The sequence below is a fragment of the Pleurotus ostreatus genome, assembly GCF_014466165.1.
Source record: "Pleurotus ostreatus strain PC9 chromosome Unknown scaffold_2, whole genome shotgun sequence".
NCBI classification, from domain to species: Eukaryota; Fungi; Basidiomycota; class Agaricomycetes; order Agaricales; family Pleurotaceae; genus Pleurotus; species Pleurotus ostreatus.
This window is the reverse complement of record NW_023503157.1, coordinates 3,562,811-3,589,559: the sequence shown is the minus strand read 5'-3', so window position 1 is coordinate 3,589,559 and position 26,749 is coordinate 3,562,811. Positions and strand designations below refer to the sequence as shown.

General features: G+C 50.4%; 9 protein-coding genes across 9 annotated transcripts; 4 read left to right on the top strand and 5 right to left on the bottom strand.

The window, feature by feature from the left end:
• Positions 1 to 325: 325 nt before the first annotated feature.
• On the top strand, positions 326 to 1,898 carry PC9H_004157 (uncharacterized protein; the record flags this gene model as incomplete). The annotated part of the gene is made up of 6 exons (XM_036773744.1): positions 326 to 415; positions 471 to 548; positions 617 to 839; positions 906 to 1,177; positions 1,262 to 1,569; positions 1,628 to 1,898. The coding sequence occupies 6 exons, from the start codon at positions 326 to 328 to the stop codon at positions 1,896 to 1,898; spliced, it is 1,242 nt and encodes a 413-aa protein (XP_036635217.1).
• A 209-nt stretch (positions 1,899 to 2,107) lies between these two features.
• PC9H_004156 (uncharacterized protein) lies at positions 2,108 to 3,251 on the bottom strand (the record flags this gene model as incomplete). The annotated part of the gene is made up of 3 exons (XM_036773743.1): positions 2,108 to 2,176; positions 2,229 to 3,064; positions 3,122 to 3,251. The coding sequence occupies 3 exons, from the start codon at positions 3,249 to 3,251 to the stop codon at positions 2,108 to 2,110; spliced, it is 1,035 nt and encodes a 344-aa protein (XP_036635216.1).
• Positions 3,252 to 4,044: 793 nt separating this feature from the next.
• PC9H_004155 (uncharacterized protein) lies at positions 4,045 to 6,042 on the bottom strand (the record flags this gene model as incomplete). Its single annotated transcript, XM_036773742.1, has 11 exons — positions 4,045 to 4,164; positions 4,214 to 4,361; positions 4,418 to 4,472; positions 4,523 to 4,602; positions 4,656 to 4,773; positions 4,826 to 5,021; positions 5,087 to 5,143; positions 5,197 to 5,287; positions 5,344 to 5,413; positions 5,469 to 5,669; positions 5,727 to 6,042. The coding sequence occupies 11 exons, from the start codon at positions 6,040 to 6,042 to the stop codon at positions 4,045 to 4,047; spliced, it is 1,452 nt and encodes a 483-aa protein (XP_036635215.1).
• A 223-nt stretch (positions 6,043 to 6,265) lies between these two features.
• PC9H_004154 (uncharacterized protein) lies at positions 6,266 to 7,066 on the top strand (the record flags this gene model as incomplete). The annotated part of the gene is made up of 6 exons (XM_036773741.1): positions 6,266 to 6,326; positions 6,384 to 6,527; positions 6,579 to 6,703; positions 6,763 to 6,770; positions 6,822 to 6,932; positions 6,997 to 7,066. 6 exons carry the CDS (start codon positions 6,266 to 6,268, stop codon positions 7,064 to 7,066), a joined length of 519 nt encoding a protein of 172 aa, XP_036635214.1.
• A 269-nt stretch (positions 7,067 to 7,335) lies between these two features.
• On the bottom strand, positions 7,336 to 8,823 carry PC9H_004153 (uncharacterized protein; the record flags this gene model as incomplete). The annotated part of the gene is made up of 6 exons (XM_036773740.1): positions 7,336 to 8,020; positions 8,069 to 8,266; positions 8,318 to 8,372; positions 8,425 to 8,499; positions 8,566 to 8,708; positions 8,768 to 8,823. 6 exons carry the CDS (start codon positions 8,821 to 8,823, stop codon positions 7,336 to 7,338), a joined length of 1,212 nt encoding a protein of 403 aa, XP_036635213.1.
• Positions 8,824 to 9,672: 849 nt separating this feature from the next.
• PC9H_004152 (uncharacterized protein) lies at positions 9,673 to 13,012 on the bottom strand (the record flags this gene model as incomplete). Its single annotated transcript, XM_036773739.1, has 23 exons — positions 9,673 to 9,708; positions 9,764 to 9,823; positions 9,877 to 9,996; positions 10,046 to 10,142; positions 10,230 to 10,370; positions 10,423 to 10,491; positions 10,544 to 10,705; positions 10,755 to 10,801; positions 10,854 to 10,891; positions 10,943 to 11,073; positions 11,125 to 11,184; positions 11,233 to 11,253; positions 11,304 to 11,370; positions 11,421 to 11,457; positions 11,509 to 11,545; positions 11,602 to 11,662; positions 11,713 to 11,953; positions 12,002 to 12,149; positions 12,198 to 12,289; positions 12,339 to 12,365; positions 12,418 to 12,489; positions 12,542 to 12,593; positions 12,660 to 13,012. The coding sequence occupies 23 exons, from the start codon at positions 13,010 to 13,012 to the stop codon at positions 9,673 to 9,675; spliced, it is 2,169 nt and encodes a 722-aa protein (XP_036635212.1).
• A 664-nt stretch (positions 13,013 to 13,676) lies between these two features.
• On the top strand, positions 13,677 to 19,221 carry TOP2 (DNA topoisomerase 2; the record flags this gene model as incomplete). The annotated part of the gene is made up of 17 exons (XM_036773738.1): positions 13,677 to 13,760; positions 13,814 to 14,053; positions 14,103 to 14,285; positions 14,337 to 15,276; positions 15,326 to 15,419; positions 15,469 to 15,784; positions 15,842 to 15,955; positions 16,003 to 16,107; positions 16,157 to 16,321; positions 16,377 to 16,562; positions 16,609 to 16,954; positions 17,004 to 17,284; positions 17,344 to 17,580; positions 17,634 to 17,945; positions 17,999 to 18,115; positions 18,169 to 18,779; positions 18,837 to 19,221. 17 exons carry the CDS (start codon positions 13,677 to 13,679, stop codon positions 19,219 to 19,221), a joined length of 4,716 nt encoding a protein of 1,571 aa, XP_036635211.1.
• Positions 19,222 to 19,474: 253 nt separating this feature from the next.
• On the bottom strand, positions 19,475 to 21,871 carry PC9H_004150 (uncharacterized protein; the record flags this gene model as incomplete). The annotated part of the gene is made up of 10 exons (XM_036773737.1): positions 19,475 to 19,521; positions 19,575 to 19,672; positions 19,731 to 19,978; positions 20,042 to 20,236; positions 20,292 to 20,341; positions 20,436 to 20,554; positions 20,590 to 20,720; positions 20,794 to 20,870; positions 20,923 to 21,631; positions 21,683 to 21,871. 10 exons carry the CDS (start codon positions 21,869 to 21,871, stop codon positions 19,475 to 19,477), a joined length of 1,863 nt encoding a protein of 620 aa, XP_036635210.1.
• Positions 21,872 to 22,983: 1,112 nt separating this feature from the next.
• On the top strand, positions 22,984 to 26,435 carry PC9H_004149 (uncharacterized protein; the record flags this gene model as incomplete). Its single annotated transcript, XM_036773736.1, has 14 exons — positions 22,984 to 23,053; positions 23,141 to 24,017; positions 24,066 to 24,117; positions 24,187 to 24,297; positions 24,355 to 24,407; positions 24,466 to 24,651; positions 24,710 to 24,830; positions 24,887 to 24,892; positions 24,949 to 25,087; positions 25,141 to 25,554; positions 25,605 to 25,816; positions 25,873 to 25,963; positions 26,037 to 26,250; positions 26,312 to 26,435. 14 exons carry the CDS (start codon positions 22,984 to 22,986, stop codon positions 26,433 to 26,435), a joined length of 2,670 nt encoding a protein of 889 aa, XP_036635209.1.
• Between the last annotated feature and the right edge of the window lie 314 nt (positions 26,436 to 26,749).

Below are 26,749 nucleotides of genomic sequence, written 5' to 3'. Positions count from 1 at the left end.
TGGCGCGAATGTCTTGTGCGGCGAATCTAAAAATAAGCTGATCACGCGTAGGGCATCACGTGTATCTGCCGTGACTTGATAAGATTTCACTCGACTCTTGTAATCGACTGTCATTTACTGATTCGCCTGTGTTCCCCAGGCTACCCATCGGCTGCAGCAGCATTGCGAACGACGCGGAGATATCCCGCTAGCTAGAGAGATCATTCTTCTGGACTTGATCCATAACAGCCGGATTCAACGACCACCCGGGGTATATAAAGCAAGATACAATCCGAGGCCCACTCCCCTAAATCCCCACTGCTGCTACGTATTTCGCTCGTTCAAAATGTCGACATTTGGAAAATTGTTTCGCGTGACTACCTATGGGGAGAGCCATTGCGCCTCTGTCGGTGCAATCATCGATGGGTGTCCCCCGGTACGTGCGGATTTAAGATCTTAAAACAACATAACGCTCAGTCGCGGGAGAACAGGGTTTACCTCTGGCACCAGAAGATGTGCAGGTGCAGTTAAGCCGCCGCAGGCCAGGCCAGAGTAACCTCACTACACCGGTGAGCTTCATCCGGCCTTCTACGTCTGATCTGGCGCTGACAAGGCTGCGATGTGCGCGGGTGTGAAGAGAAACGAAAAGGATCTCGTGCAACTCCAGTCCGGGCTCGAGCACGGTGTAACTCTGGGTACACCCATCGGACTGCTGGTGAAGAACGAAGACCAGCGCCCCCATGATTACTCCGAGACTGACTTGTATCCTCGGCCGAGTCATGCCGACTATACCTATCTCGAAAAGTACGGCGTCAAAGCTAGCAGTGGTGGTGGGCGTAGTAGTGCTCGCGAAACGATTGGTGAGGGATTAACATCGTAGTTGAGAGATGGGAACTCATCTACGTAACGGTGGTTTTGTTACTTAGGTCGCGTTGCAGCGGGGGCCATCGCCGAGAAATACTTGAAGCTTGGCTTTGGGATTGAGGTGGTTGCGTTCGTGTCATCAGTCGGAAAGATTCACCTCCCTTCCCATGTGGCGCCACCCTCCCTCGCCTCTGACAAGGATGCAGACAACGACGACGTGACTGATGCTCTCTCAGAGGAATTCCGCAACCTCTTGTCCACCATAACGAGAGAGCAAGTAGATGCACATCCTACACGTTGCCCGCATCATGAGACAGCTGAACGAATGACCCTGGTGCGTTCCATTTCATACGTGGGCATGTCATCCCAACATATCGTCATCAATCGAGAGGGGCTAATCTCCGTCGTATCTCTTCAGCGCATCATACGTGCCAAAGACAAACAAGACTCCATCGGCGGAACGGTAACCTGCGTCATACGCAACGTCCCTTCAGGTCTTGGTGAACCCGTATTCGACAAGTTCGAAGCTGCGCTCGCGCATGCCATGCTCTCCATCCCTGCAACCAAATCGTTCGAAATTGGGTCCGGATTCCGAGGCACGGAGGTCCCTGGAAGCAAACATAACGACCCATTCGTTCAAAAAACGAATGGATCGCTTGGGACGAAGACGAACTGGAGTGGAGGTGTGCAGGGCGGAATAACGAACGGAGAAGATATTTACTTCCGGTTGGTCATATTTCTCTTACGAAGTGACGTCGTGATGATAATTATACTTGGATCACAGGATAGGATTCAAATCACCTGCGACGATCTCACAACCTCAAGAGACGGTACAATACGACGGAACGCCAGGCGTTCTCGCCGCCAGAGGACGACACGATCCGTGCGTGGTTCCCCGCGCAGTTCCCATAGTCGAGGCCATGGCCGCGATCGTTGTGTTAGACCAATTGTTGATACAAAATGCTCGGAAGACGGCAGCGAGTTTGTTGCCTCCGATCACCACCTTACCTCCTACTATGGTCATGCCACCAAAAGAAACGTTAGTCTCGAAGTAAATTTAGAAGAATCATCGTCATGTTTTACATATACACATAATGTAAGGGGATACAAGCAACATTGGTGACACTACAAGTACAACGTACAACGTACAGCAAGTCTATTAGCGATAACATATCCGTTCAACCCAATATGGAAAACAATAGCAGACACGATAGCAAGGAAATAAAAGCAAAAGAGGTATACACAGGACATCGAGGCACACCTTTCAATACTCGTTGTCCTCATGGATGGTGCAATTGCACGTCACGAAAGGCTCGATTTGCCACCACCACCACTGAGACAAGGTTCTTGAGTACAGGTCATCGAAGGAAATGTGAACCGCTTACACGGCGACTGAGCAGCCTCCCTGGCAAAGGGCCAAATGTCCGATCTACCTCCCTCGATAGTCTCGATGCCTCCGACTCTGCCTCTCTCTCATCATCTGAATCATATGTATCCCCCGGCTGTACGCCCTCGTGTTCTGCATACCAGGATGCCATAGACCGGCGCTGATATGGAGAACCCAACAGCGGCGTGTTTTCATTCGGAGAAGCGAATCTCGAATCTCCGGGGTAAGATGAAGGATCGAGTGGGGGTAATCCGAGCTTTCGCCTCCGCCTATCTCTTTTTTCCATTTCCTGCGCCGGTGTCATTGCGGACCGGGCCTTGCTTCGACATGCAAACAACCTGACGCGTTGACCAAGGGGCCCCCATTCTGGTCTACGCTCGTCGTCGTTCGTGGGCTCAGAGCGGAGGGGGGCGGATATCGAGGAGGACGGTGAGCTAGACAGGGATGCTGCGCCCACAAAGAGCTGGCTGTCGGTGCCAACGTATTCCCCGCTATATCTGAAAGAGTCTGTACGCTGTCGGCTGAGCCCAGAACCAATGCGTACGCGAGAACGAAAGCGCACACGACCACCTGGTCGTGCTGTGGGAACGGACACGGCGGGCGCAACGTCTGTTTCCTCCGACGAATCCGGTTCCTCTGTCGGTGACCTTGCGAGCTCGCTGTCGAGAGCGGTCATCTCGTTATGTGTCTCGTCTGAGTCGACTAGTAGTGAAGGAAGATGGGTGTGACTTCGTTGGCAGAGGTATCGTTCATGAACGAGGCAAAAACTTGGGCGCGAGTCTTCGCCTGCTGGCAACCTTCCAAAATCATAGACGCCGTCCGACATGTCATCCTCTGGATCGCGAAATGGTCATCACACTTGAATGAAGACGAGGTGGAAGTTGCGCTGACCTAGCTCACAATATAAGAGCAATTTTGTCCGGCTGCCGTTACGTGATGTGGCAAGGCTATTGGGCAGAGACACCATAGGCGGAGATGCACTACTCAAGCTAACATCTCTGCAGTCAGTGCCGCTGGCCATGTTTTAGGATTGAAGGAGGGCGGGGCGTGTATTCACAGAACGAATTAGCTACGATTACACCAGTGAGAGATCTTTATCCAAAACTATGATAAGGAACGAGAAGTGGAGTTCATGTGGCCATCATCATCAAATCCAGTAACTATGAGCAAAGGAGGCGCTTCTCCACGGTCTCATGGCCTGCATCGAGGCAAAGACGTCCAAGTCGGATCACCGGCTCACTGACATGGGCATTTGGCTCACATAGATAATTTGAGCGAAGGGCTGTGGGGAGTCAAGTTCCGAAGAATTGAATGGCTAGAACATAACTTTAGAAACCTTAGTTCAAGGGAAATCAACGAGATTTATACTCACGTTCTACTCCGTCGCCCCAAAGGTCGTGGTAGCTAAAGTGAGCCCGACTCATTCCTTATCGGGAGAAACGGAACTGGCCTGGCCTTGAGATGCCCAGCAGCAATGTTATATGGACTTTAAACATTTGTGTAGCCAAGGATTGCCTGTACACTCTGGGGCCCGCGTTTGGTTGCGTTACTACACATACCATGATTCGCGATTCATCGCGGTTCGTGATAGTGGCACTTTGACGGTAGTTCAAGATGGCGAGCTGCTTGTCTTGATAATGCCGCGTAAACAGCCCAATGTAGCTGTGATTCAACTGCCTCTGATGACCATCCCATTTGCGGCGTACATATCAGCCCCTTCCTGGGGCGAACAGAGCTTGCCCGAGGTTGAATAACTGCCGAACAACTGGAGGTCATCATGCAAGAAAAGCTTCGTCAAGAGCCGAGCTACAGGTTCATACATCCAGGACCAGCAATTGTCCCAATGCCCTTTGAACTGATGCTGCATCGAATTTCACCGAAGTAGTATTGCTGGGATCTTGGCCTTCCACTTCGGTACATCTCACGCCCATAGTCTAGAACAAGTCAGACAGAAAGTCGGCACCCGGAAGGTGAGATACAAACCGTGATCTTTGCTACGTCGACAGGTACGGCAGATCCCTTCAAATACACGAGATCAGTAACAAAGGCAGAGACTGGGTATGTCGTGTTGACCCCTCCAAGACCGTACGGCTTGCTTTGGTGATTTGAGTTTAGCGTGCGGACTATGGAGCTTATACAAAGTTATCTTCACCGAACAGCTTGGGATCGGAACGAATAAGTGCTTACAGGATATAGTCCACCGCTGTATATCCACTTGTCTCCCTATCGTTGGTTCCGTTCACTATCGAGGCTTAATCTAGGTATCGCAATGATTAAATTGGGATCACGTACACAGAAGAACTTTGATTCGGAGAGAACGCGAACGGGCGATCGCGGTCGAAACGCATCGAAGAGCGAGACACGGCATGATGCTGAGGGTACTCGCGTCATCATGAGTTATGGAAGAACCTCGCATGCGGGGTACCTTGTCCATAGCGACCCACAGGAGTATACTAGAACTTTGCTTCTCGACAAACTGGCAATGTAATCAGGGTTAGGGGAGGGGTGTACTTCGTGGCCATAAGCATTGATATAGTAAAGCCCTACACAAAGCTAAGTTCGAGGTCTACGAAAGGAATAAGGGTTTTCACTGACTTGTGATCTTAGCTGGTAAGGGTTCGTTGTGATCTTTATCATTGGCCTCGAACATTACATTTTGCTTCCGGGAACGAGGTTCGTCCATGCCATCCGTTGGTGACCATGGCTCAGAAAGGGATACACTGATGGATGGTGGAGCTGATTGCACCGGATGTGAAATTTCACATTGCCCAACGATCTGACCTCCGTTTTCCTATTTGTAGCCAGGATCAATCACCAACGTCAAAGTAGCTTCCATAGGCTAGAAAGAGAACATACCAGTTCAACGGCGATGGTGACGGTATGATTAGTTATAATCACGGGCAGAATGTTGGCCTGGTAAGAAGGCTATGAATATCGCGGGCTCTTTTGGTGATTAAAGTGTGAACCTGACTACTCGTTATGGACGAGAATAGAAAGATGGCCGACGGGAGGGACCTAAAGAAGCCTTGTGCCGCCGCCAGAAAATAGTTCCCAATGCTTCAAACAACAGGTTCAATACAAAAGACGATGCAATCCGAATGCTCTGTGGGTACCTGCCGTTGACAAAAGAGAAATTCTTGTGGGCGCGCTTCAAAAGCTCGCTCTCGAAATATACCAGAAAGCCTGATTGAATCGTCAAAAGTGTCCTGGGAATAGTCAAACGAAGACATCGCTCTACCACGGATGGTTTCCTTCCTATCGTTCGGTATGCCGGCCCATAATGCACTTCTGCCTTCAACTATGTCGCGCCATTGGTCCCGTGCTTCCCTTTCGGTGCAATGGGCCGGGAGGCGGTAGGAGAGGAGGTTCCGTATCGCATCAAGAGGCGAGTTCGGAGGAGCTGAGGGTATCAATCGAATTAACCTTGATCGTATATCACCTACCTCACAGAATATCAGCTTGCTATATCGGGATCGAAGTATAGTTCGTATATTACCGATGGAAGGACCACCAAGTACTCTGATGATCTCACTTGATGAGCCACCATCATCAGAAACTGGTAGGACATAGGACGCATTTCCAAAGGCAGAGCAGATTGCGTTGCCACCAGTTCCACCAGAGATGACCACGAAAGAAAAGTCTTTGCCGTCGATATTAGAGACGTCGTTCGCTGCGGTGAAGTTTATGGGTCTGTCTGGATGTGGCTGCAAAGGCTGGGTAGGTAAGTCAAAAACAGATGATCCTGGACTATCTGGTTGTATCGATAGGGTTTCCAAGTGTCCTTTCGTCCATGGCGAACCACTGGTCGACATGATCGTAGTAGCGGCAGAGTGACCTACAACTTGTCACATTTCGAACGCCCGTGACAGCGGGCCAAGCAGAACTTACGTCCCGAATCACGGCAACATGCAGTTTCTCACGATCCCACATTCCGTGGCGACGATCACGCTCGCGGGCCGTCTAACTCTCACCACAAACATCAGACAAGCTCTAAGTCTTCACTCCTCAGTCGGCACATATCGACACTGCTATAAAATGGAAGAATTTCCCGCTTTACCTGGATTCTACAAGACCTTGTTTTTGCACATCGAGCCATGTGATGCCTCCAATTTTCCAACGTGGAAACAGTGCTCATTCAGGACTCGCCATCTAGTTTCGACCGTTCTGCCAGCGGTAATGATATGGCTCACTCATGGGGCTTCTTGGTTTCACCATGAGCTCATTCCACCCTTTGGTTCGGAAGCATCTGCTCCATTTGATGCTCGTACAAAAATGGCCATTTGGCAGCTAGGAAATTGTTCGTACATCACACCTGCAAGGAATAACCATGGTTCATCTTTAATCGCAGGCTACTTTCTCCTGAGCTTACTTTCAAGCTTGGTATTTCGTGCCGCAAGAGCAGCGCTCAAGGGTAACCCGGCTGCCCAAGAACAGATTTTGGGTGCCAGCTTTCTGGCAATGGCTATCGCGGATGTGAGAAATATTCATTGTCTTTGGGAGGGAGTGCCAACATTTCTAACCATCTCCATTAGGTCACACAGTGAGAGTCCATAATACGGAATTAGGCTGACTGATTCATCTCGGTTGAAAGTATTGCGGCTTCCATGATCTGTCTGCCAGGTGATTTGAGGCTAAATCCTGCGTCATGGAATGCAACTACCCATGGAAACATCACATTCGTGATATTCTTATGCGCCGCTCGGTACGGGCCATCATGATCAAATCTTTTGTTTGACCTTTCTCATGCGTAGAATGGATCACGACAGGGTTGCCTGGTTCCTTGGAGTTGGTCGCACGCGGTATTATTATGGGCACCGCAAGCTGAAGTCAGCATGAGCGCCGAGTTTCACGAAGTTCAATTGTTGTATGTACACTACTTGTACGACGACCAGCCTATCAGACGGCCCCCCAATAGAACATGTTAAAAAGTACCCTTCGGGCTACAGTAATACGAAGTTCCTTGCTATGAAATTAGTGAACATAAGTATGTAGGACCTTGGCAATGTAAATGTCCGCCGCAGTCCATGAAACGCGAACCAGCGCAAAAGTGTCCTGGTCACTTAATGTCTCTCAATGATGGTTCATCGTCCTTCGCATGGCGAGAGTTAATGTAATAGCGGTGGTGGTTGGATTAGGATACTCGGCGAACGAAGGGGGCCAATGTTTCGCCCGCCATCCGCCGGTTTTGGAGAGTGTGTCGATTCCATCGACGATACCCGCGATTGCCTTTGTTGCCATTGTTGTACAGCAACAAATGGGTCGCGACGGCTGTAGGGGTCCTCATACTGCCGCATGCTGCCTGGATGAACGCTCTTTGATGCATTCGATGTGTCGGGTTCTGAGACTATGTCTTGTACCGACATGTCTCTCCAACTTGGGTCTTCGCTGCTGCTAGATAGGATGTGCCGTCTACTCGAGGTAACCGACGGAGCCCTGCGTGACGGAGGGGCACTGGGATATTGGCGTACGAACAGGCTTGGGTGCCATGAAGGAGCAGATGTTGGTGGCCGCGAGAATCCGTCTTGGTCCCAACTCGACATACCTGGCAAGGGTGTAGCTGGAAGCTGTCTCGTCCTCTTCGCTCTGAAGCGGTGATAGAGCCATATCAGAATCGCAAGGAGCAATATTCCTCCTAGCACTCCGCAGATAGCAGCGATGATCACCAGTTTCTTGTTTTCAGAAGTCGCTTGAGTTGACGCGAAATTATCGCCATCCGCGTTACTTCCCTTCCGCGGCCTGTCAGCCTTGTCCTTGCCTCGACTACCTTTATCGCTTTGGCTGTCATCTGCGCTGTTAACAGGTAAGCAAGCAGAAAATCTAACATTGCTAGGTACGTACGTATAGACAATCGAGTCAAGGAACACCATGACTTGTTTGTATTTGCTACCCATATGGCCATTCACGATGGTAAGTCCGTGCTCGCCAAATGGCAAATTGTCCTGCTGAAAGACAACTGTGCGCTGGGGCGACAGGGACAGATCCTTCAGCATCTGAGCCACGTTGCCATCCAAAATGAAGGTTAAGTCGGTGTTCCCCCTATTGAAATATAAATCTCTTGAATAGTATGGTTTTCTTGAAGCAACGCACGGAATACCTGCTGCGGTGGCAGGTGCAAGGATGCAATAGACATATACCGCAGTGCCTGCATGAAGGTTCAACAAGGACAACCAATAGTGGCGCCAAGAAAGAAATACCATTGAAGGCAAAGCTGGCAGACTTGGGCTTGTCTAAGTTAGCAGTCGAATCATAGGTGGACCTTTTCCATGTTCCTGATTAGCATCATTAGAATGGAAGAAAATGTTAGTTTGGCTCAAATTTGGGTTGAATGGCCTCACCGTTAGTGGCACCTGCGAAGCTAGCTGCGGACTGGCACCCAGGGCCGCACTCACTCAACCCACTGTCGAACCATCCTTCGCCATACGCGATCTCTGAACCGTCGGGGCCACCGTAACGATCATCGACAGTGACATTGTAAGGACTGCAAATGGCCAGGCAAGAAAGAAGTAAACATAAAAAGAGTGTTGTCAACGAAATAACCATAATTCTCCACTAGGGAGCCCAAAAGAAGTCGAAGGAAGGGGGATCCGAAGCATAACGCGTGGGCACAGTCGCCCATAGTTATAAGAGCGAGGCTGATGGGCGGCAACACGTTGATGAAATGATGATGGTAGGAAGATCTCAACAACTGTCGCAACCGGGTTCGCAAAACATCAGAACTGTTCTGTTGCTCTCCCACAGCCGCGAGGGGAGTTTGATGCTTGGGCATCCCCTGATATAGCATAGTATCCATGTGGAGAATGGCTCTTATTTACGGTCCATCAATGTTTCAACGTCGGAGTGGATTTATAGGCATATCCTAAGGGACCTACTCTTAATTCTTGAGCGAATGAAGTAACTCGGAGATGTTAGCGGCAGGTTTTGGACTTACGGGAACTGATCATTCGTCTGCGAATAAGCGCCGTGAGGTAAAGTGCGCCCAATCAATGACCTTGGAGACTTCAGGCTGTCATTGCAAAAGCTATGAGATATCTATACGATGCGCGAACGGTTGCGGCAGTATGCCAAGTCTCGAATTGCAACCTGACCAGAGCTGCACACCCCACGGGCGCTAGTAGATGGAGTTTGACAATTCCCTTTCCACGTTCATCGAAGACATAAGGGAACATATGTGGCATCCGGGCAACCCCACGAATAGGCAAGGTATTGCAGAAGTATGCTGCACGCTGAAAGAATGTTAGACCGTGGATTGGTGTATGTGACCAGGGTCAGAGCAAATTCCCATCTACTCCGTCGAAACGCCCCTAAACTCCGTGGCCTATTCTTGGATAATGTTCGCCGAAACAGATGCCTACTATGGGAATCGAATCCCTAAAATTCAGTGCAATTCCACCTGGTTGGGGTAGAAAGGCAAAGGTAAATGAAGATTATCATGCTACACTTCATTAGGCCTTGGCTTTGACATTGCTGACAATGAGACTCTGAACACAAATATTAAGCCCTGCGAATTGTGGACCGATCTATGAGAGAGCGCACCTTGTAACTCTGTACGTCACCCATGAACTTATACACTGTTCCATCTCCACATACCCATAACTACCGAAAAGAATTAGAAATATAAATCAAACTATCTCAAAGGTAGTGCCCACCTCTTTGGCGACAGTAGTGATGAACCTCTCGTCGTGTGAGATGATGATCACGCCACCATTCCATGTTTGAAGAGCCAGCATCAAGGCGTCGAGACCTTCGATATCCAAGTGATTGGTAGGCTAGGCATTGATAAGCATTACTGCTGGGTCGTGTCGTGAATGGATGTACCTCGTCAAGCAGCAATACGTGTGGGCGCTGCAACGACAATAGCGCGAAAGCAACGCGAGACTTCTGACCACCGCTTAGCGTTCCAATGGGCTGTAAGCTGAACATCGGTCGTAATAATTGCAGGCATGAAGGCACGGGGCCTGTGTGAGTAATCCACCCATATGAAGGCGTCAGAAAGACTCACCCAGTCATTCCACTGATTTGGAAGTTGCCTAAGTGCTGACGGTATTCTTGATCGACCTTACCGGGGTATCTGGACGCGAGGAACTCCACAGGCGACATAGAAGGGATCAACGTATCTACGTGGTGCTGAGCAAAGTACCCTCTGCAGAGCATTGAATGAAGCTGTCTGCAAGTAATTGAAGTTGTGTCCTCACATTCTCAGACGACCGTTTCGGTTTACATGCCCGGCCTTCGGGGTCAGCTCCCCTGTTAGCAACTTGATGCTACCGCAAAGATTCAATATCAACAATAAGCACATTTGTAACGTGCACCCACAGTGTAGACTTTCCAGCACCGTTGGCGCCAACGATTGCTATCCGCGAGTCTAGCTGAATGTCGAAGTTCACGTTCTTCAATAAAACCCTTTCTGGTTTGTATGAAAAAGTGACTTCGTTGAGTTGTAAGACTGGTGGTGATAACTTTTCGGTCTCAGGGAATCTACAACGAGTGAACCTCAGCGGCACAGGTTGACAAGGAATCCGCGTACTTGAAACTCTCCGTTTCTTCTTCTTCTGGAGGTTGCAGGTCGGGCAACTTCGTACAAAGACTTAGCGCCAACGAATTATGCCACGAATACCGTTGTTACCTTCTCCAATATCTTGATTTTAGATTGTGCCTGAGCAGCTAATGATTCGGTCTACCAACTGGTCCTATGAATTGTAGTATGGCACGTACCACGATTTGCGTTATATCGCCACCGGTCAATGAATGCTTGAAGATGTTTACGGTACTCCACTTGGGCGTCATACTCCTTCCGCAGGTTCTTGTCTCGTTCTGATTTGGTAGCGTAGAATTGAGTAAAATTCCTGAGGACGAATGAATCATTGTAACTATAGGCGAATATTGAGCGAACATACCCTTTGTAATAGTCCAATCTTCCGGAGTGCTGATGCACAATATCTGTGGCCACGGCATCTCTGCAGAATATCAGCTATCACCAAACTGAAATAAATCATTTTCCCTACAAGAAAGCACGGTCATGAGAGCTACAAGGGGAGCTCAGTGCATTGAAAGGGAGCGCAGTGCATAGGCTTACACTACAAGGAGAGTTCCTGCCCATGTTTGAAGGTAATCCTCGAGCCATGCAAGTGCGTTAAGATCGACTGGAGAAGCGGGCTCAGCGAGCGACAGGCCAACGTCACAAAACACTGACTGTGATTAGACGGTTCGTCAAGCAGCAATAGTGTGGGCTATGCGGAAATGGTTCCTCGAACGTAAACAAAGAAAATGAGAAATCGAACCTTGACAAAGAGTGCCCGCGCCAGGGCCAACCTCATACTTCATTTCGACGATCAAGAGTTAGCACCAGTGTCACACATACGAGTAGGACTTACCGCCAACCACCACTAAACGACCTCGTCGGCTGCTTTTGAGCATTTTCATCGAATCCAAGACCTGGGACTTCCAGTTAGTAAGTACAGTGACAGAAATCGAGTCATCAGGACCTGCTAATAATGTTGCTGCTCTAGCTGGACCGCTCTCTGCATCCATTTCAGACAATCTAGCATGCACCTCCGCCAATTTCGCAGCAGCTTCTTCTCGAGCGTCCTCGAAGCGTTTTTCATCACCCTCAGTCTCTAGCTCAGCAAGCTGGGCATTCAACTTCGCCTCTTCCTTGAGTAAGTGATCTCGCCAAACGTCGGCCTTCAAAACCGAGTCAATGGCAATGGTATCATCTCCAATGATCTATAGAGGCGGCATGAGTAATGACAAGGGCGGTCAAGGGTGATGTACCTCCTGCTCCACAAAAAGGATAGTTATATGAGATGGTATAGGAACCTCTCGCATGGCTATATGACGCAAAAGGGTCGACTTTCCGACACCGTTTCGACCAATAAGCCCATATCTCCTGCCATGCGCCAGCGTCAGTGTTGCACCCGACCTAGGGAGGCGTTAGAAGAATGTAGTTAGGAACGTCAAGAGCGCTTACAAAATACGATTTGAACCAAAATTGACGTCAATGGATGGGAGATGAATGTCTTTGCTCTTGTTCTTCGCCGAAGCACCTTCTAGAGGATTGATCTGACTCACGTAAGTGATGTTTCGAATTCAATGCATGAAATCAAAGTACCTTCATGAACAGCTCCTCGTACGTTTGCTAATGCGGGGTCAGACACATCTGTCATTACACGCTACATGTAATATCTCACCTGCTTCTTGTGAGCATCTAGTAGTTTAGAGCCTTCGTAAAGATCCCTTCGAGACCTCTTTTCTATTTTTGCCTGGTGGGATGTCAGTCATCTTAACATATATCTGCGACAGGGTAGATCCGACCTTGAGCTTGGCCTCCTGCTTCTCCAATTTCTTCATGTCCACGCGAGAGGCTCTTCATGCAGATCAAATATCAGATCAACTTGAATGTTCTGGAGCCGGGACTATACACTGTGCTTACTTTCCCTTGTTGATAGATTCGAGGTCGACGCCCTCAGACAGAGCAATAGTGTTGGACATGGCTGATTTACTCATATCCATTACTTTGTCCAACTTCATTAATTTAGGACCAGCCGCCTTCTTTATACGAGCGTTCAGCTGATCTTCAAGTATATCTGCTAGTCGATTCATCAGCTTTTGGAGGACATCTGGTTGGTCGCCGGCCAGGGAATCGAGAAGTGAGCGTGCAACTTGGAGGACATCTTCCTCCTCTCCAGCATCGTCGACGAGGTAACCAGCAAGGTATTGGATGATGATTTCTTCGGTGCCAGGGAGACTAGATCGAATTTCTTCAGCGATATCCTCCGCTGACATACTGATACCAGGGAGATTGTTGAGCTCAACTAGTACCGTTGTCCGGCTGCGGGATGTCAAAAGTCTGATCGACTTCAATTGAAGCGGCCTATCACGTGACAGGCCCTGAATATATGTGTGTAAATCTGCTGTTGTATACTACAAGAAGTATGCTAACGCTACTAAGACGCGGTGTGGGTCCCTATCCAGAGGACTGAGCTAATGCAAACATGTACCCGGTTGATACGGTGAAATTGGGCAAATTGGGGTTGGACCGTGTTTGGGGTAGTTCCCGCGCGAGCAAGGATGTTGGGCATGATGATGATGGTGTTGGGCCATCGGAAACATAGAAACCGCATAGCCATATCAGACAAGGGCATTGCCGCATACACAGAAAGTTTGTAGTCCTTCCAGGACGCACGGACATTCTCAGGTTAAGTTCCTTGACGAAGGAACACCCTCTGGCAGGAGACCGTGCTGCCTAACCTCGTCGTCGTGGTACAAAAATGGATGTAGAAGCCTGCGCGTGGCCAACGAGCCTCAAGAACTCAATCGTGGGAAACCACGAGATGGAGATGGTTTGAGGCGGAACTGTCACGTGACGAACCCGTCGCGTTGAAGACTCTGTGCAAGTTGCATCCTCGTTTCTTTCTGCAACTGCGACCAACCCTCCTTAGCAACCTCGATGAGTTCCTCAGAGGGTGAGAACTTCGATTTTGACAACATTAGCGACGGATCGGACAGCGAGGGCTACGCGCCAGCTCCTAAAGTCAGTTATCGCGTTAGTGGCACGTTGGAAAGACTCATTCCAAGTTGCATCAGGCTACCAAGTCCAAGTCAGCACCCAGGTCGAAGGCAACAACAACTAAAGCCAAACCCGCCGCGACAAAGTCTGCAAAGGGAAAGGCTAAGCAAGTACTCGTCGACCACGATGACAATGCGGAGGACAGTGCTATGGACGTGGATGCAGGACTAGGAGAGTCAGAGGACGACGTACCCCCGTTGCCTGGCCAGAACAAGGGTCCTTTAAAGAAGAAGACCGCGTCCGAGACGTACCAGAAGGTAAGTGTCGCGTTTCATTGGACTTCCAACGCGTCGCTAAGTCGTGCAGCTATCGCAACTAGAGCACATTCTCAAACGCCCGGATTCCTACATTGGGAGCATCGAAACGATTACACAGGCCATGTGGATATTCGATGCCGACGCGAAGCGTATGGTACACCGCGAGGTCAAATATGTGCCGGGCTTCTTCAAGATCGTTGACGAGATTCTGGTGAATGCTGCAGATAACAAGGTGCGTGTCGCGTCGATGAATATCACTGCTATGGTCTCATAGTGTAAATAGGTCAATGACCCGACCATGGACTCGCTCAAGGTCACGATCGACATCGAGAATTGTACGATCTCGGTTTACAACAATGGGAAGGGGATACCTGTGGAAATGCACACCACGGAGAAGATGTACATCCCTGAACTCATATTCGGCCACCTCCTATCCTCGTCAAATTATGACGACGACGAGAAGAAACTGACCGGTGGCAGAAATGGCTACGGTGCTAAGCTCGCTAACATTTACTCACTCGAATTCACAATCGAGACGGCGGACAAGGTGAATGGGAAGAAGTACTCTCAGACTTGGACGAAGAACATGACGCAAGTGGGGAAGGCGAAAATCACGAAAAACTCGCGCAACGAGGAATATACGAGAGTGACGTTCAAGCCGGAACTGACTCGGTTCGGAATGACGCACATTGACCCCGACACTGCTGGGCTGCTGAGGAAGCGCGTGTACGATATGGCCGGCACCGTCAAAGATGTCAAAGTTTATCTAAACGACGAACGACTGAAAATCAAGACTTTCAAACAATACGTCGAGATGTACATAGAAGCCGCAACCGCCGGTGCTAAGGAGAACTCTGGGGGCGCCGCGCAGGCAAAGCCCACCGTCATCTACGAGCAAATCAGCCCGCGCTGGGAAGTCGCTTTCGCTACGTCCGACGGTACTTTCCAACAAGTCTCCTTTGCCAACTCGATTTCGACTATAAAGGGCGGAACGCATGTCAACTACATTGCGGACCAACTTTCAAAGAGCATCATCGCCCACATAGCCAAGAAGAACAAGGCAGCGACCGTTAAGCCCGCCCAGGTCAAGAATCATATGTGGATTTTCGTGAATGCCTTGATCGAGAATCCGACGTTCGACAGTCAGACGAAAGAGACCTTGACCCTCCCTGCGGGGAAGTTCGGTTCCAGACCTGCCCTTTCGGAAGAGTTCATGAAGAAAGGTAAAGTATCTTTGCCCAATACCCTTGGACGTATGCTGATACGCACTAGTTCAAAAGTCGTCTATCATCGATCAGGTCCTGAACTGGGCCAAATTCAAGGCTGACCAGCAGATCAAAAAGACTGATGGTTCGAAGCGCAACAGGTTTGCATTCCTGAATATACCGTTTTCAGTGATAATAATCATTACGCAGGTTGACTGGTATGGCCAAGCTCTCCGACGCCAACAACGCCGGCACCAAGAATGCAGAGAAGTGCACTCTCATCCTCACCGAAGGTGACTCCGCCAAATCCCTGGCAGTCGCTGGTTTGGCCGTTGTCGGTCGCGACAACTTTGGCGTCTTCCCTCTTCGAGGTAAACTACTCAATGTGCGTGAGGCGAGGCACGACCAGATCATGAAGAACGAGGAGATCCAAAATATCAAGAAGATCATGGGTCTACAACACAACAAGGAGTACACCAACGTCTCCAGCCTGAGATACGGTCGATTGATGATCATGACGGATCAGGTACGGTCACAAGGGAGCGTCGTTCGATTCAACGCCTACATTGACCCTCGTTACTAGGATCATGATGGTTCTCACATCAAAGGACTTCTCATAAACTTCCTAGATCACTTCTACCCATCACTACTGAAAGTCCCTGAATTCCTCGTCGAGTTTGTGACGCCCATCGTTCGGGTGAGCAGTTTGTTAGTGTCGTCACTGATGTCGCTAACTTTCGTTAGGTTACGAAAGGTAATCAACGCAAGAACTTCTTTACGATACCTGAGTATGAGACGTGGTTGGAAGAAACGCCCGACTCAAAGAAATGGACGGCGAAGTATTACAAGGTACGTCGCCTTGATATACACACCTCGATATAACTAAGGTTCCCTCTAGGGGTTGGGGACAAGCAGCGACGCAGATGCTCGAGAGTACTTCAGTCAGATGGGCAAACATATGATACCATTTGCCACTATGGAGGACGAGGAACGCGCCCTTATCGACCTCGCCTTCAGCAAGAAGAAGGCGGATGATCGTAAGGAATGGCTAAGACAGTTCAAGGTTCGAAGATTGGCTTCCAATTCAGCCAAACACCTGCTCAACTTGCTCTTTGCAGCCCGGAACGTATCTAGACCATAACATCGACGAAATCCCCTTCACCGACTTCATTAACAAGGAGCTTATTTTATTCTCCATGGCGGATAATATTCGGTCCATTCCTTCCGTCGCGGATGGCTTGAAACCTGGTCAGCGAAAGGTCATCTGGGGGTGCTTCAAGCGCAAGCTCAAGAAGGAAATCAAGGTACGAGTATTATATAGGTGGGTGTTGCTTTACTGATGCTCCCCAGGTTGCCCAACTCGTCGGTTATATCTCTGAGCATGCCGCCTACCATCACGGTGAAATGAGTTTGTCTGCGACGATCGTTAACCTTGCCCAGAACTACGTGGGAAGCAACAACATCAATCTCTTGTCCCCCAATGGTCAATATGGTACCCGTGATCAAGGCGGAAAAGATCACGCTTCTCCTCGTTACATCTACACGGAAATTGCACCTTTGACTAGATTATTATGCCACCCGTCGGATGATCCCCTTCTCAAACGGCAAACGGACGACAACTTGCTCGTTGAGCCCGAGTGGTACTTGCCCATCATTCCGATGGTGCTGGTCAACGGTGCTGAAGGTATCGGTACTGGTAAGCGTACTTCCATTACAAGGGGTACATCGAGCTCAAATGAGACTAGGTTGGAGTACCACCATCCCTTGCTACAATCCGGTGGACATCGTCGCAAACATACGTCGGTTGATGAATGGTGAAGAAGTCGTCCCTATGCTTCCATGGTGGCGCGGTTTCAAGGGTGAAGTCAAAATGGTCGCCAAACACAAATATGATGTTACCGGGATCGCCAAGAAGCTGAACGACACGACCGTCGAGATCACAGAGCTTCCCATATACAAATGGACGCAAAACTTCAAAGCGGAGCTCGAGGGTATGATCGGCGAAAAGGGAGATGGTGTTGTGAAAGTAAGAGACGATTTTTGGGGCTTCATAAAGCTTTGGACAAGTTACTGACGGTTCTTCAGGACTACAAAGAGTACCACGATAACCTCAATGTACACTATGTCGTCACCATGCCCGCTAAAGAACTGGAGAAGGCCGAGCAACAAGGACTGATAGAGTTCTTCAAGCTGACCACGAAGATCAACACGAGCAATATGATGTGCTTTGATTTCGATGGGAAGATGAAGAAGTATGACAGTCCAGAGGAGATTCTTGAAGAATTCTATCCCGTGCGGCTGGCGTACTATCAGAAGCGAAAGGTGCGAACTTTCGGAGCACAAGGTTACTGAACTTGACATATCTGCTGCCGTAGGACTTTCTGGCCAACGAACTCCAGACTGTCTTTGAACGTCTCAGCAACCAGGCTCGTTTCATTCAAATGATTGTCGATAAACAGCTATCTGTTTCCAATCGTAAGAAGGCGGACATCATTCAGGACCTACGGAAGCACCAATTTCGCCCTTTCCCCAAGATCTCCAAAGCTAAGGCTGCAGGTGAGCTCGAGGAAGTTGTCGATGGTGCCGACGAACCTGCGGAAGAAGAGGAAGAAATGGGTTCTGGAGACTCGGCCACTGACTTCGATTACCTTCTTGGCATGGCCATCTACAGTCTCACGAAAGAGAAGGTTCGTACTCCCAAATAATGTCCAACAGGACAGCAGATGACGAGTTGTACTAGATAGGGAAATTGCGGCAACAAGCCAATGAGAAGGAGCTTGAGCTGATGGCCTTGCTAGAGAAGAAGCCGAGCGAGATGTGGAACGAGGACTTGGATCGCTTCCTTGAAGAATGGCATGTAAGTCGAAGGTAACATCCTATGTGATGACCAATGGCTGAACGTTCCCTCAGTCATCCTACAATGAATGGTTATCTCAGGCGACAAAGGATGCGTCCGGCAAGACGATCAAGAAACGGCAGGCCGTTTTGGAGACGCGAAAGTCTATAACTGGTTTCTTCCGCCGCAAGGGGCAGTCTGACGACGATGACGACTTCAAGCCTACGAAAGCTGCTGCGAAGAAGAAAGCGGCCGCTGAGGCGAAGAAACCGGAGGCCAAGAAGAAAGTGGTAAAGAAGAGCGAGAGCGACGACGACGACGATCTACCACCAGCCGCGACGAAACCGACGAAGCGAAAACCTGCATCGAAAGCCATCAAAGACGAGGCTAGCGATGACGATGGCGACGTTCCTATGGCGAAGCCAACAAAGCGCGCCCCGGCCAGAAAACCGGCCAAAGTTGCTAGCCTTCCTGAATCAGACGAAGACGAACCCGTACCAAAAACAACCGCCAGAAAGGCGTCAAGTTCGTCCAAGAAGGCAACCAAGGTTGAGTCTGACGACGAGTCTGATTTCGAGATCATCGAGCGAGAAGCTCCCAAACCAACAGCTAAGAGCCTCCCAGTTTCTGATGACGACAGCGGGACAGGCAAGGGTAAAGGTAAAGCGAAAACCAAGCGCAAAAGGCAAGTAATTTCCATGTTTACAGACATTACCCATTCTGATGATGGGCAATTCTGCAGCCTCGACGACGACGAAAGCAACGACGATGAGAAGCCCGTAAAGAAGAAGAAACTGACTCCTCCTAAACAGAAATCGGTCGCAGACTTCTTCAACGGCCCGCCTGGTCCTTCTGGTGCGACGAAGAAAGTTCCGGAGAAGAGGAAGATATCTCAGAGTATGAAACCTGCCTCGCCTCCCAAGCCAAAGCCAAAGCCAGCAGCCCGCCGCGTGGTCGATGATGATGACGATGATGATGACGATAAAGAGTTTGATGATATTCCGAAACCCCCTGCACGAGGCCCGCGAGGCGCTAGAGCGGCTGCAGCGAAACCGGCGTACATTGAGATTGGTTCTGACGAAGATGACGGTGCTGGCGACGACTCTCTTTTCGTTGACGATGATTAGCGTAAACTTTATTGATAGTGTTGTGACTTTTTAGTGTATTCTTAATGCATCCCGCTTCCTTGAGCATGCAATGTGCACGGCTGAAGTGGTCCTGCCCTGCACCGTATCGCTTCTTAATGCTTTGCGGATGCGTGCTTTAGCCCCTCGCATCTACCCCTGACGACTGAATATTGGGTACACCATAAAATGTCCTAAAACGCCATAACTACTGTACAAATGCGTGATTGAAATAAATATTCTTTCTGTGATTGGCTTAATAACCTGTCCCGCCTCCTAAAATTTGGTTATCCGGGTGCGCGCCTGCGTTTATCGATTAGTGTCTTGTACAATTGTTAAAGCGAGTTGGAACACACCGTGAGCGACCGCTCTTTCCCTTCGTTTAAGAGCCTCAGCTTCCAGGCGCTCTGCTTCAGCCAGTTCTTGACTTTGAAGGTTAATGGAGTCTGCTTCGCTACAACCGGGTCAATGAGTATTAGCATCTCAGCTCTGGAGAATAGAATGAGACTTACTGCTGCTTCTGCAATCCTTTAGCCTTCAGCGCGTTGCTGCCTAGCATGGATCCGACAGCGTGCTCGACCTTGCCTGAGAAACGCTTGCCAGAGCCATCTCGGTGTCTTTCATTGCCGTGGCCCAAGGTACTTGCGGGGGGTATATCTGCTGAACCGTACCCGACACCTGTGCCTGCGCCAGTCACGGACGAGTAAGGATCGTTGACGCCTTGGCTAGCACCAACACCTCCATCTCGTCGCTGAATATTCTGAACAGGTTTGGGGGAATGGTCAGCTTGAGGAGCTTTGGTGGTTGTGATGAGAAAACGTACAGAGCTGTTATGGTTGTACGGGGTTTGGTTTACACCCGACGCCAAGGGTCCAGCGCCAGCACCAGTCCCCGGCGCCGCCATGTAGCCTGCGGCAGCGGGACCTGGACCAGTACCAGTCGTTGTATGACTGGGAGCGAAGCCAGTGGCACCAGCCATATTTGTCGCTTGGTCATGGCGACGAGCTGGCGCAGTCTTCTGTAGAGTAAACATGGCCTATTAGGAATAGCACTCGAAACAAGAATGAGGGTACCTCACATCGTGATGAGATTTTCCGAAGAGAGGCATCGATTATAGGAGGGTCTGTAAAGTTTATATGATTTGGAATGAAAGGAGAACATAGTGAGCCTGATTTATATACCTTTACCGTCAGTCAGAGGCGGTGCTGTTGACGTACCTATGGGAGTGGAGTGGAGGGACTCCTGTACCCCTGATGACGACTCCTCAAGCGACTCTGGTGACGAGGTTTTGCAGGTCATCAAGCCTGGATTGTCAGACGGGCCGCCTGGTTTGCGTCTGGTACTGTGTGAGGGGAGGCCCACATGGCATACCGGCTGACGGATGAATATTGCTTGGGCAAAATGAGCCCAGGCTGCGTCAAGAGGATCCTCAAAAGATATGGTGTAGAGGTTAGCAATTGTTTGGGTTCCCTTCGCAGGCTCTGGCACACTGGTACACAGGTCTAAGTTGAAGTCTGAACAACATGGAAGAAGGATAACTGAGCCAAGCGATGCTTTTGCGGTTCAAGCTCCCACCACGCCTTGAGAATTCACTTTCTGGAAATGTTCTTCGTATGCCTCAATCTCTTCGTTGAGTAGTTGCTCCATATTTCCTACATCGCCGTCAACTGATGCAAAGGCGTTCGTGTTGATGAACCTACTCACCCTCATAGAACCAAGCACTAGGCACCAATGTGCACACAAGTGTGACTGCGGCGGCCACTAGACACGGGACCCATATCAACTTGGGTTGCGTCGATGTTGCCAGCCAAATCACAGAACATAAAAGAAAGAATATCCCCCCTCCCATTGACACCATGGGCAGCTGATGCGGCATCGCTCGGACGAACTGCATAGCAGTGCCCATACTACTCCGTCTTCGAGCTTCATAACTGGGTCCAGCCGAGGATAGCAGAGACGAAGACGAATCCTCAACGCCATGGCGCTTCTCCGCATCCTCCGAATCGTCCACCCTGTCTGTGAAGATTAGATCGGACCGAAACCGCTGGATCTCTCGCATGTCGTCTAAGAGTGCTATCTGTTTCGCGAGCTGATCTTTGATCGTGTACGCATTCTTAAGAAATCGCTGCCCCCTAGGCCCTTGTAGATCGTCTGGAAATGCGGTGCCGCTTCGCAAGCGATGGAATTGCCGTTGCAACCTATCGGCGTTGTCGCGAAGACGCGTAGCTTGAGTCTCCATGCGTTTGACGGAGTGCTGCAGCATGAGCTGCCGGATGACGCCCGTGCCTACGCCGAGGATGTCCAGCGTGAGGCCAAAGAAGGAGACGAAGTTCGTGAAGATCTCGAGGCTGGTGTTGTTCTCCTCTCGTGTCCAGTCGATGACTTGCGCCTGCACGGCGCCGATGAAAGCACACTGTAATAAGTCTAGTCAGCTTGCAGACGCTACGCGCTTGGAACCACTTACCACTGTCATTAGAGAGCTTAAGTTCCCGATGATCGTATTCTTTGCCACTATCATGTCCCCCGTCAGGTCATTCTGTCTCTTTAGGGCTGCCTCAAGCTGCAGGAATGTCTCATCGATTTCGTGGATGTGCTCTGCCTTAGTCTTCGATGCTGCAGGCAGTGAGGCCCCAGACTCCTCTTCAATGGACATCGGACTGGTGGAGTGTGGGTTAGGCGTTGTACCCATTCGTAGGCAACATTAGGCTCATCGCTGCGCGCTCCCATCAAAAGGGCTTCACGGACTCGATTTCAGGGTAACGGAGACAAATACTTCAGGCGCTTGTATCGTAGATGAAAATGCTCCAAAAGGCAAAGAAAGGTAAGACCTTGGTCGGCTCGCTGTCTACCACAGATATAAGAGATATTCGCACCGACCAAACAGAGGTCGTGCCAAAGAGGGGGTATAGCTGGACGGCAAGGTCATGAGGAGTCAGGGATCAGGTATATTTACCTCCTAGTATACGCAGAGTCCCCCTTTGTGCTGATCTTTCCCGAGAAGAGTTCGCTGGATCCTTCGTTCAGTGGGTCCTTTGGTCGGGACGAGCACAAAAGCGGCGATGTGCATCCTTCACTTTTCAGGTCTAGGATGAGCCCCTGTACCCCCTGTACCCCTGTACCGACCATGAAATCGAGATTTCACTAACAGCTAGCGAGTACGCAGTGTGGGCTCTGGGGATGAAGGCTCTGGGCTATATAATGCTATATAAGTAGGTCAAAAAAGGAGATAATCGTTGTAACTGCATCATCCTTGGCGATTAAAATTACAAACCAGCGGATGAGGCTGTTCAGAAATGCTGAGATTTACTTGTAAAGGCCACCAACAAGGCTTGGTACAGAGTGGGTCGCCCACATGTCACCCGAGTAAACCAAAGCTCTCATTCAGCGCTGGTTGCAACTGATTTTGATCCCAAACAGTGGGAGCTGGTTACATGTGGCTTACGTAATACCTCCTTATTGTGCCAGAACAGCGGCGGTGCGATCTTCTTGCTTGGTTTCACTCTTCACGTAGTTCGTTAGTGGTCGTCGTTTGATCAGAGTGGTAGATTTCCTTGCCCCCCTCCCCCCATTCCATTCCCTTTATTCCCCCTTCCCCAATCTTCGAGTTGAACCTTGCAAGAGCCGCAGGTATGTCTAATAATACTCTACACATCAGGGCTTGGCGTTGGGCCGCAGCTGGGCTTAGCGCCATGCACTGGCAGCTCCGATGGTTTCTTATAAATCCTGCTTCCTTTCACCGTCTGTAGGCCGGTCTACATTCCTTCAATGACAAGGCTTTCCTATGTTTTCACGCTCGCTGTCGTGATTCTACTATCTTGGCCCAATGCTGCTCTTGGTGAGTGGAATCAACGGACAATAAAATTCGAAAGACACTGACCTCGCGGCGGACGGTGATTGCGATGCTGTTTGTCGACGGTTTCAGGCTCTAGCGCGCCACCGAGGCCGCTGAAACGACTCGCTCATCCAGAGACTCTGGCGCTCGAGATATTCCCCCGACGCCCTGTTATCCAAGACACACTTATACGCAGAGCTATCCCCCTTCCCAGATCAACAACCCTGCGACACGACGACTCGTTCAGACTCACAGTCTCAGCCTTCAACGAAACCTACCACCTACACCTTCGACCAAACGAACATCTAATACATCCTGCTGCTAGGATCCACTACTACACTACGACCTCTGATGGACGATCAGTTCTCTCGCACACTGTCCCGCTGACGAAGGAGTCAGTCAGGGCGTACTTGGGTGAGGTTCTCCATACAAGCGTGTCACCAGCACGGATGCGGGAGGATGCTGCCAACGTTGCCCATTCAACGCTTCCAACTCTGGGCTGGGCGCGAATCGTAGTCCACCATCAAGGCGACGTAGTCAAGGGCCTCGCGCCCATCTTCGAGGGCGCCTTCTCTGTCAAAGGCGATGTCTACCACATTATGACCAAGGACAACTACCTGCGCACGAAACACCAGCTGGACCCACAGATCGTCCATGAAATTGATGGGTATGAAGTGGATTCATCGCTCGTCATCTGGAGGGACTCAGACGCTATGACGCCTCAAGAGGAGAAACTAGTCGCATCAGGAGTCAAATTAAGCGCAGGTAAGCTGGGGCTCGACGATGGCTCCCGCCAGGCGAGGCCGCAGAGCTGCGCCCACGATTCGCTGCCTTACAATGCGGACATGATGGGTACCTTCGGTCAGAAGCCCCTCACCTCCCCCTCGTGGTATGAGACGCTGGGATTCGGCCTCGGCGACGACCTTGCGCGGCGAGACGACGTTGTTGGGAGTGGCATGGATTCCAAGTAAGTATCCCCCATCTATCATACACTCCCCCTGATATCCTGGGCAAGCTTCGTCAACTCCATTGGCGACACTTCGAGTTGCCCCAAGTCCCAGCGCTTGGTAAGCGATTTTCCAGAGCTAGGATACACGGAACTCCCGTGATGGACTGAAATTGTCTTCCCTAACTAGCTGTACATGGGCGTAGCATCTGATTGCAAGTTCACCGCGCAATACGGCTCGAAAGAGAATGCTACTACCAGGATCCTGACGGATTGGAACACTGCTAGCTCACTGTACAAGGTAGCGTAATCATAAGCCTCGCCAGCTGTCCGACCACTGACATATGTTGTTGTCCAGTCATCTTTCAATGTTAGCCTGGGTATTATAGAGTTACAGATCCAGGACTCGACGTATGTCCATCAGCTCACACACAGCCTCATGTTAATTGCATCCTGACACAACGTAAAGATGCCCGAGTACCCCCGATGCTTCCATGCCTTGGAATGTCGACTGCAGTACCGTCACCCTTAACGACCGCCTGTCCCTCTTCTCTGCATGGCGCGGTGCGAAGGGTGATGACGGCGTCGGCCTCTGGCATCTGATGAGCGGCTGCCCCACAGGCACGGAAGTTGGAATCGCCTGGTTAGCCACATTGTGCGTGTCCCTTCCATTCGCTGAACATACCGATCATTCACACTTGTGAGGAATGCAGGTGTCAGCAAACGTCCTCGGGACAAGCGCCTTCGGTTGTATCAGGCACCGCAGTTTCGACATCGGGGCGAACAGAGTGGCAAGTCATCGCACATGAGATCGGTCATAATTTCGGCGCGATTGTAAGTCGTCCCGTCTTCTTTGCAGCGATCAGTAATTCATGGAAACGGTCATCTAGCACGATGTGAGTGCAGCCGTGTGCCCGTAGTCAATGGCGTGGTCTCAAACAGTGTTCTTTAGTGCGCGGATGGCTGCAGCGGAACGCAAAATTGTTGCCCGCTCAGCGCAAGCTCTTGTAATGCCGACGCGAGATTTATCATGAGCCCTGTTGCCCAAGCCGGGGAAACCAATTTCTCTCCCTGCAGTCTTGGGAACATATGTATGTTATTCGCATCAACCGCTGAGCTGCTGCTGATACATCGACATCACCAGGTTCCCTCATGTCGGGCACAGGCAGCGGCCGGACGAACACATCGTGTCTGATCGATCCCTCCCAATCTACACGGTCAACAATCTCTCTGCAGATGTGTGGCAATGGCATCGTCGAGAACGGCGAAGACTGTGATCCTGGCCAAGGCATCAACTCCCCATGCTGCGACTCCGCGACCTGCAAATTCAGATCAGGTGCCGTGTGTGATCCCGACAGCAGCCCATGTTGCACCCAGCAATGCTCGTTCGCGCCGACAACTCAAGTATGTCGCGCAGCGAAGGATGGGCGATGTGATACGCAGGAAACCTGCACAGGCAATTCGTCGTCCTGTCCCGCAGATCAGTTCGCGCCCAACGGTCAGAGCTGTGGCTCTAACGATCTGAGATGTGCTAGCGGCCTTTGCACGTCTGTCGCCCGTGAGTGCTCTTCCCTTCCAACTCGCTACTTTGGCTGACTCAAGTTGAAGTGCAATGCCAAACGATTGGGGCGTCTATGAACCTTCGGGAGGCTTGCCCGAACAGAGGCGACGAATCATGTCGTGTTTCATGCAAGAATCCTTCCCAGAGCAACTCGTGTGTGCTGCTGCAAGCGATGCTTGTAGATGGCTCGCCTTGTGGGTACGGCGGCACATGCCAGACCGGGCGCTGCCAGGCTGGAAGTTTCATCGAAAAAGCCAAGGTTTGCACCACCCACCCTTTATCCCTCGCGTCCCCGCTAAATACCCTATTTTGTAGGCATGGTACACCCAGAACCTGCAAATCTCCATACCAGTAACTGTCGCCGCCGGTATTCTCGCCCTGCTCCTCCTTTGGGCTCTGATCATGGGTACGTCCTCCTATCCCCCCTCGGGTATCACGAAGTGTTTCAGTGCGCTGATGATGGTCATGGATATTTTCAGCTGTGAAACGGTGCTGCGTTGGAGGCCGCGGCCGCTCATCTACGATGACTCCTGTGATCGTGGATCCTGCGCTCGCCCGGATACGCCATCAACGCTTAGATAGTGTCGACCGAAGCGATCCCTTAGCCGGTCTTCGCAGACCTAGCGGCCCACCCATGAGGACGCCGCCTGGCATGCCGGGCGCTGTGCCAGCGGCCTTGAGACCTGGTTCGATGTTCGTGTTTCAAGTTGATCCACTCATCCATCCCCATCGCTAAATTTGTATATCTACGTAGGGTCGCTCATCAACGCAGTCCGTACCAGGGCGGAAGCACTGATTACACTGCACCATCCTACAACAACAATTACGGTCCCCCGAACTGGGTTGATGATAGGTTGTACAATGGTTCCCGGCCATAGCCATAGCAATTTTTAGATCCCAATGAACATTCAGTTTTTATCTATCTATTGAAATAGCATCGTTTTCTTCGTCGAGATCGTGTACTTTTTATGCAATTCGCTATCATAGTCTATCGCTGTTGAATGTCCAACGCACACCCCTTTAACAGATAACAGATAAAGCCCCCGAGAGAAAAGCAAGGTATATGATTAGGAACCTCGAAATGGTATGTAAATGGCGCACTAGAAGTGTTCGCAGAATATACAGGAAGGAGGGAAGGGGGAAGGAAGGAAGGAGGGAAGGAATGGGAATGTTCATGTAAATGATACAGACT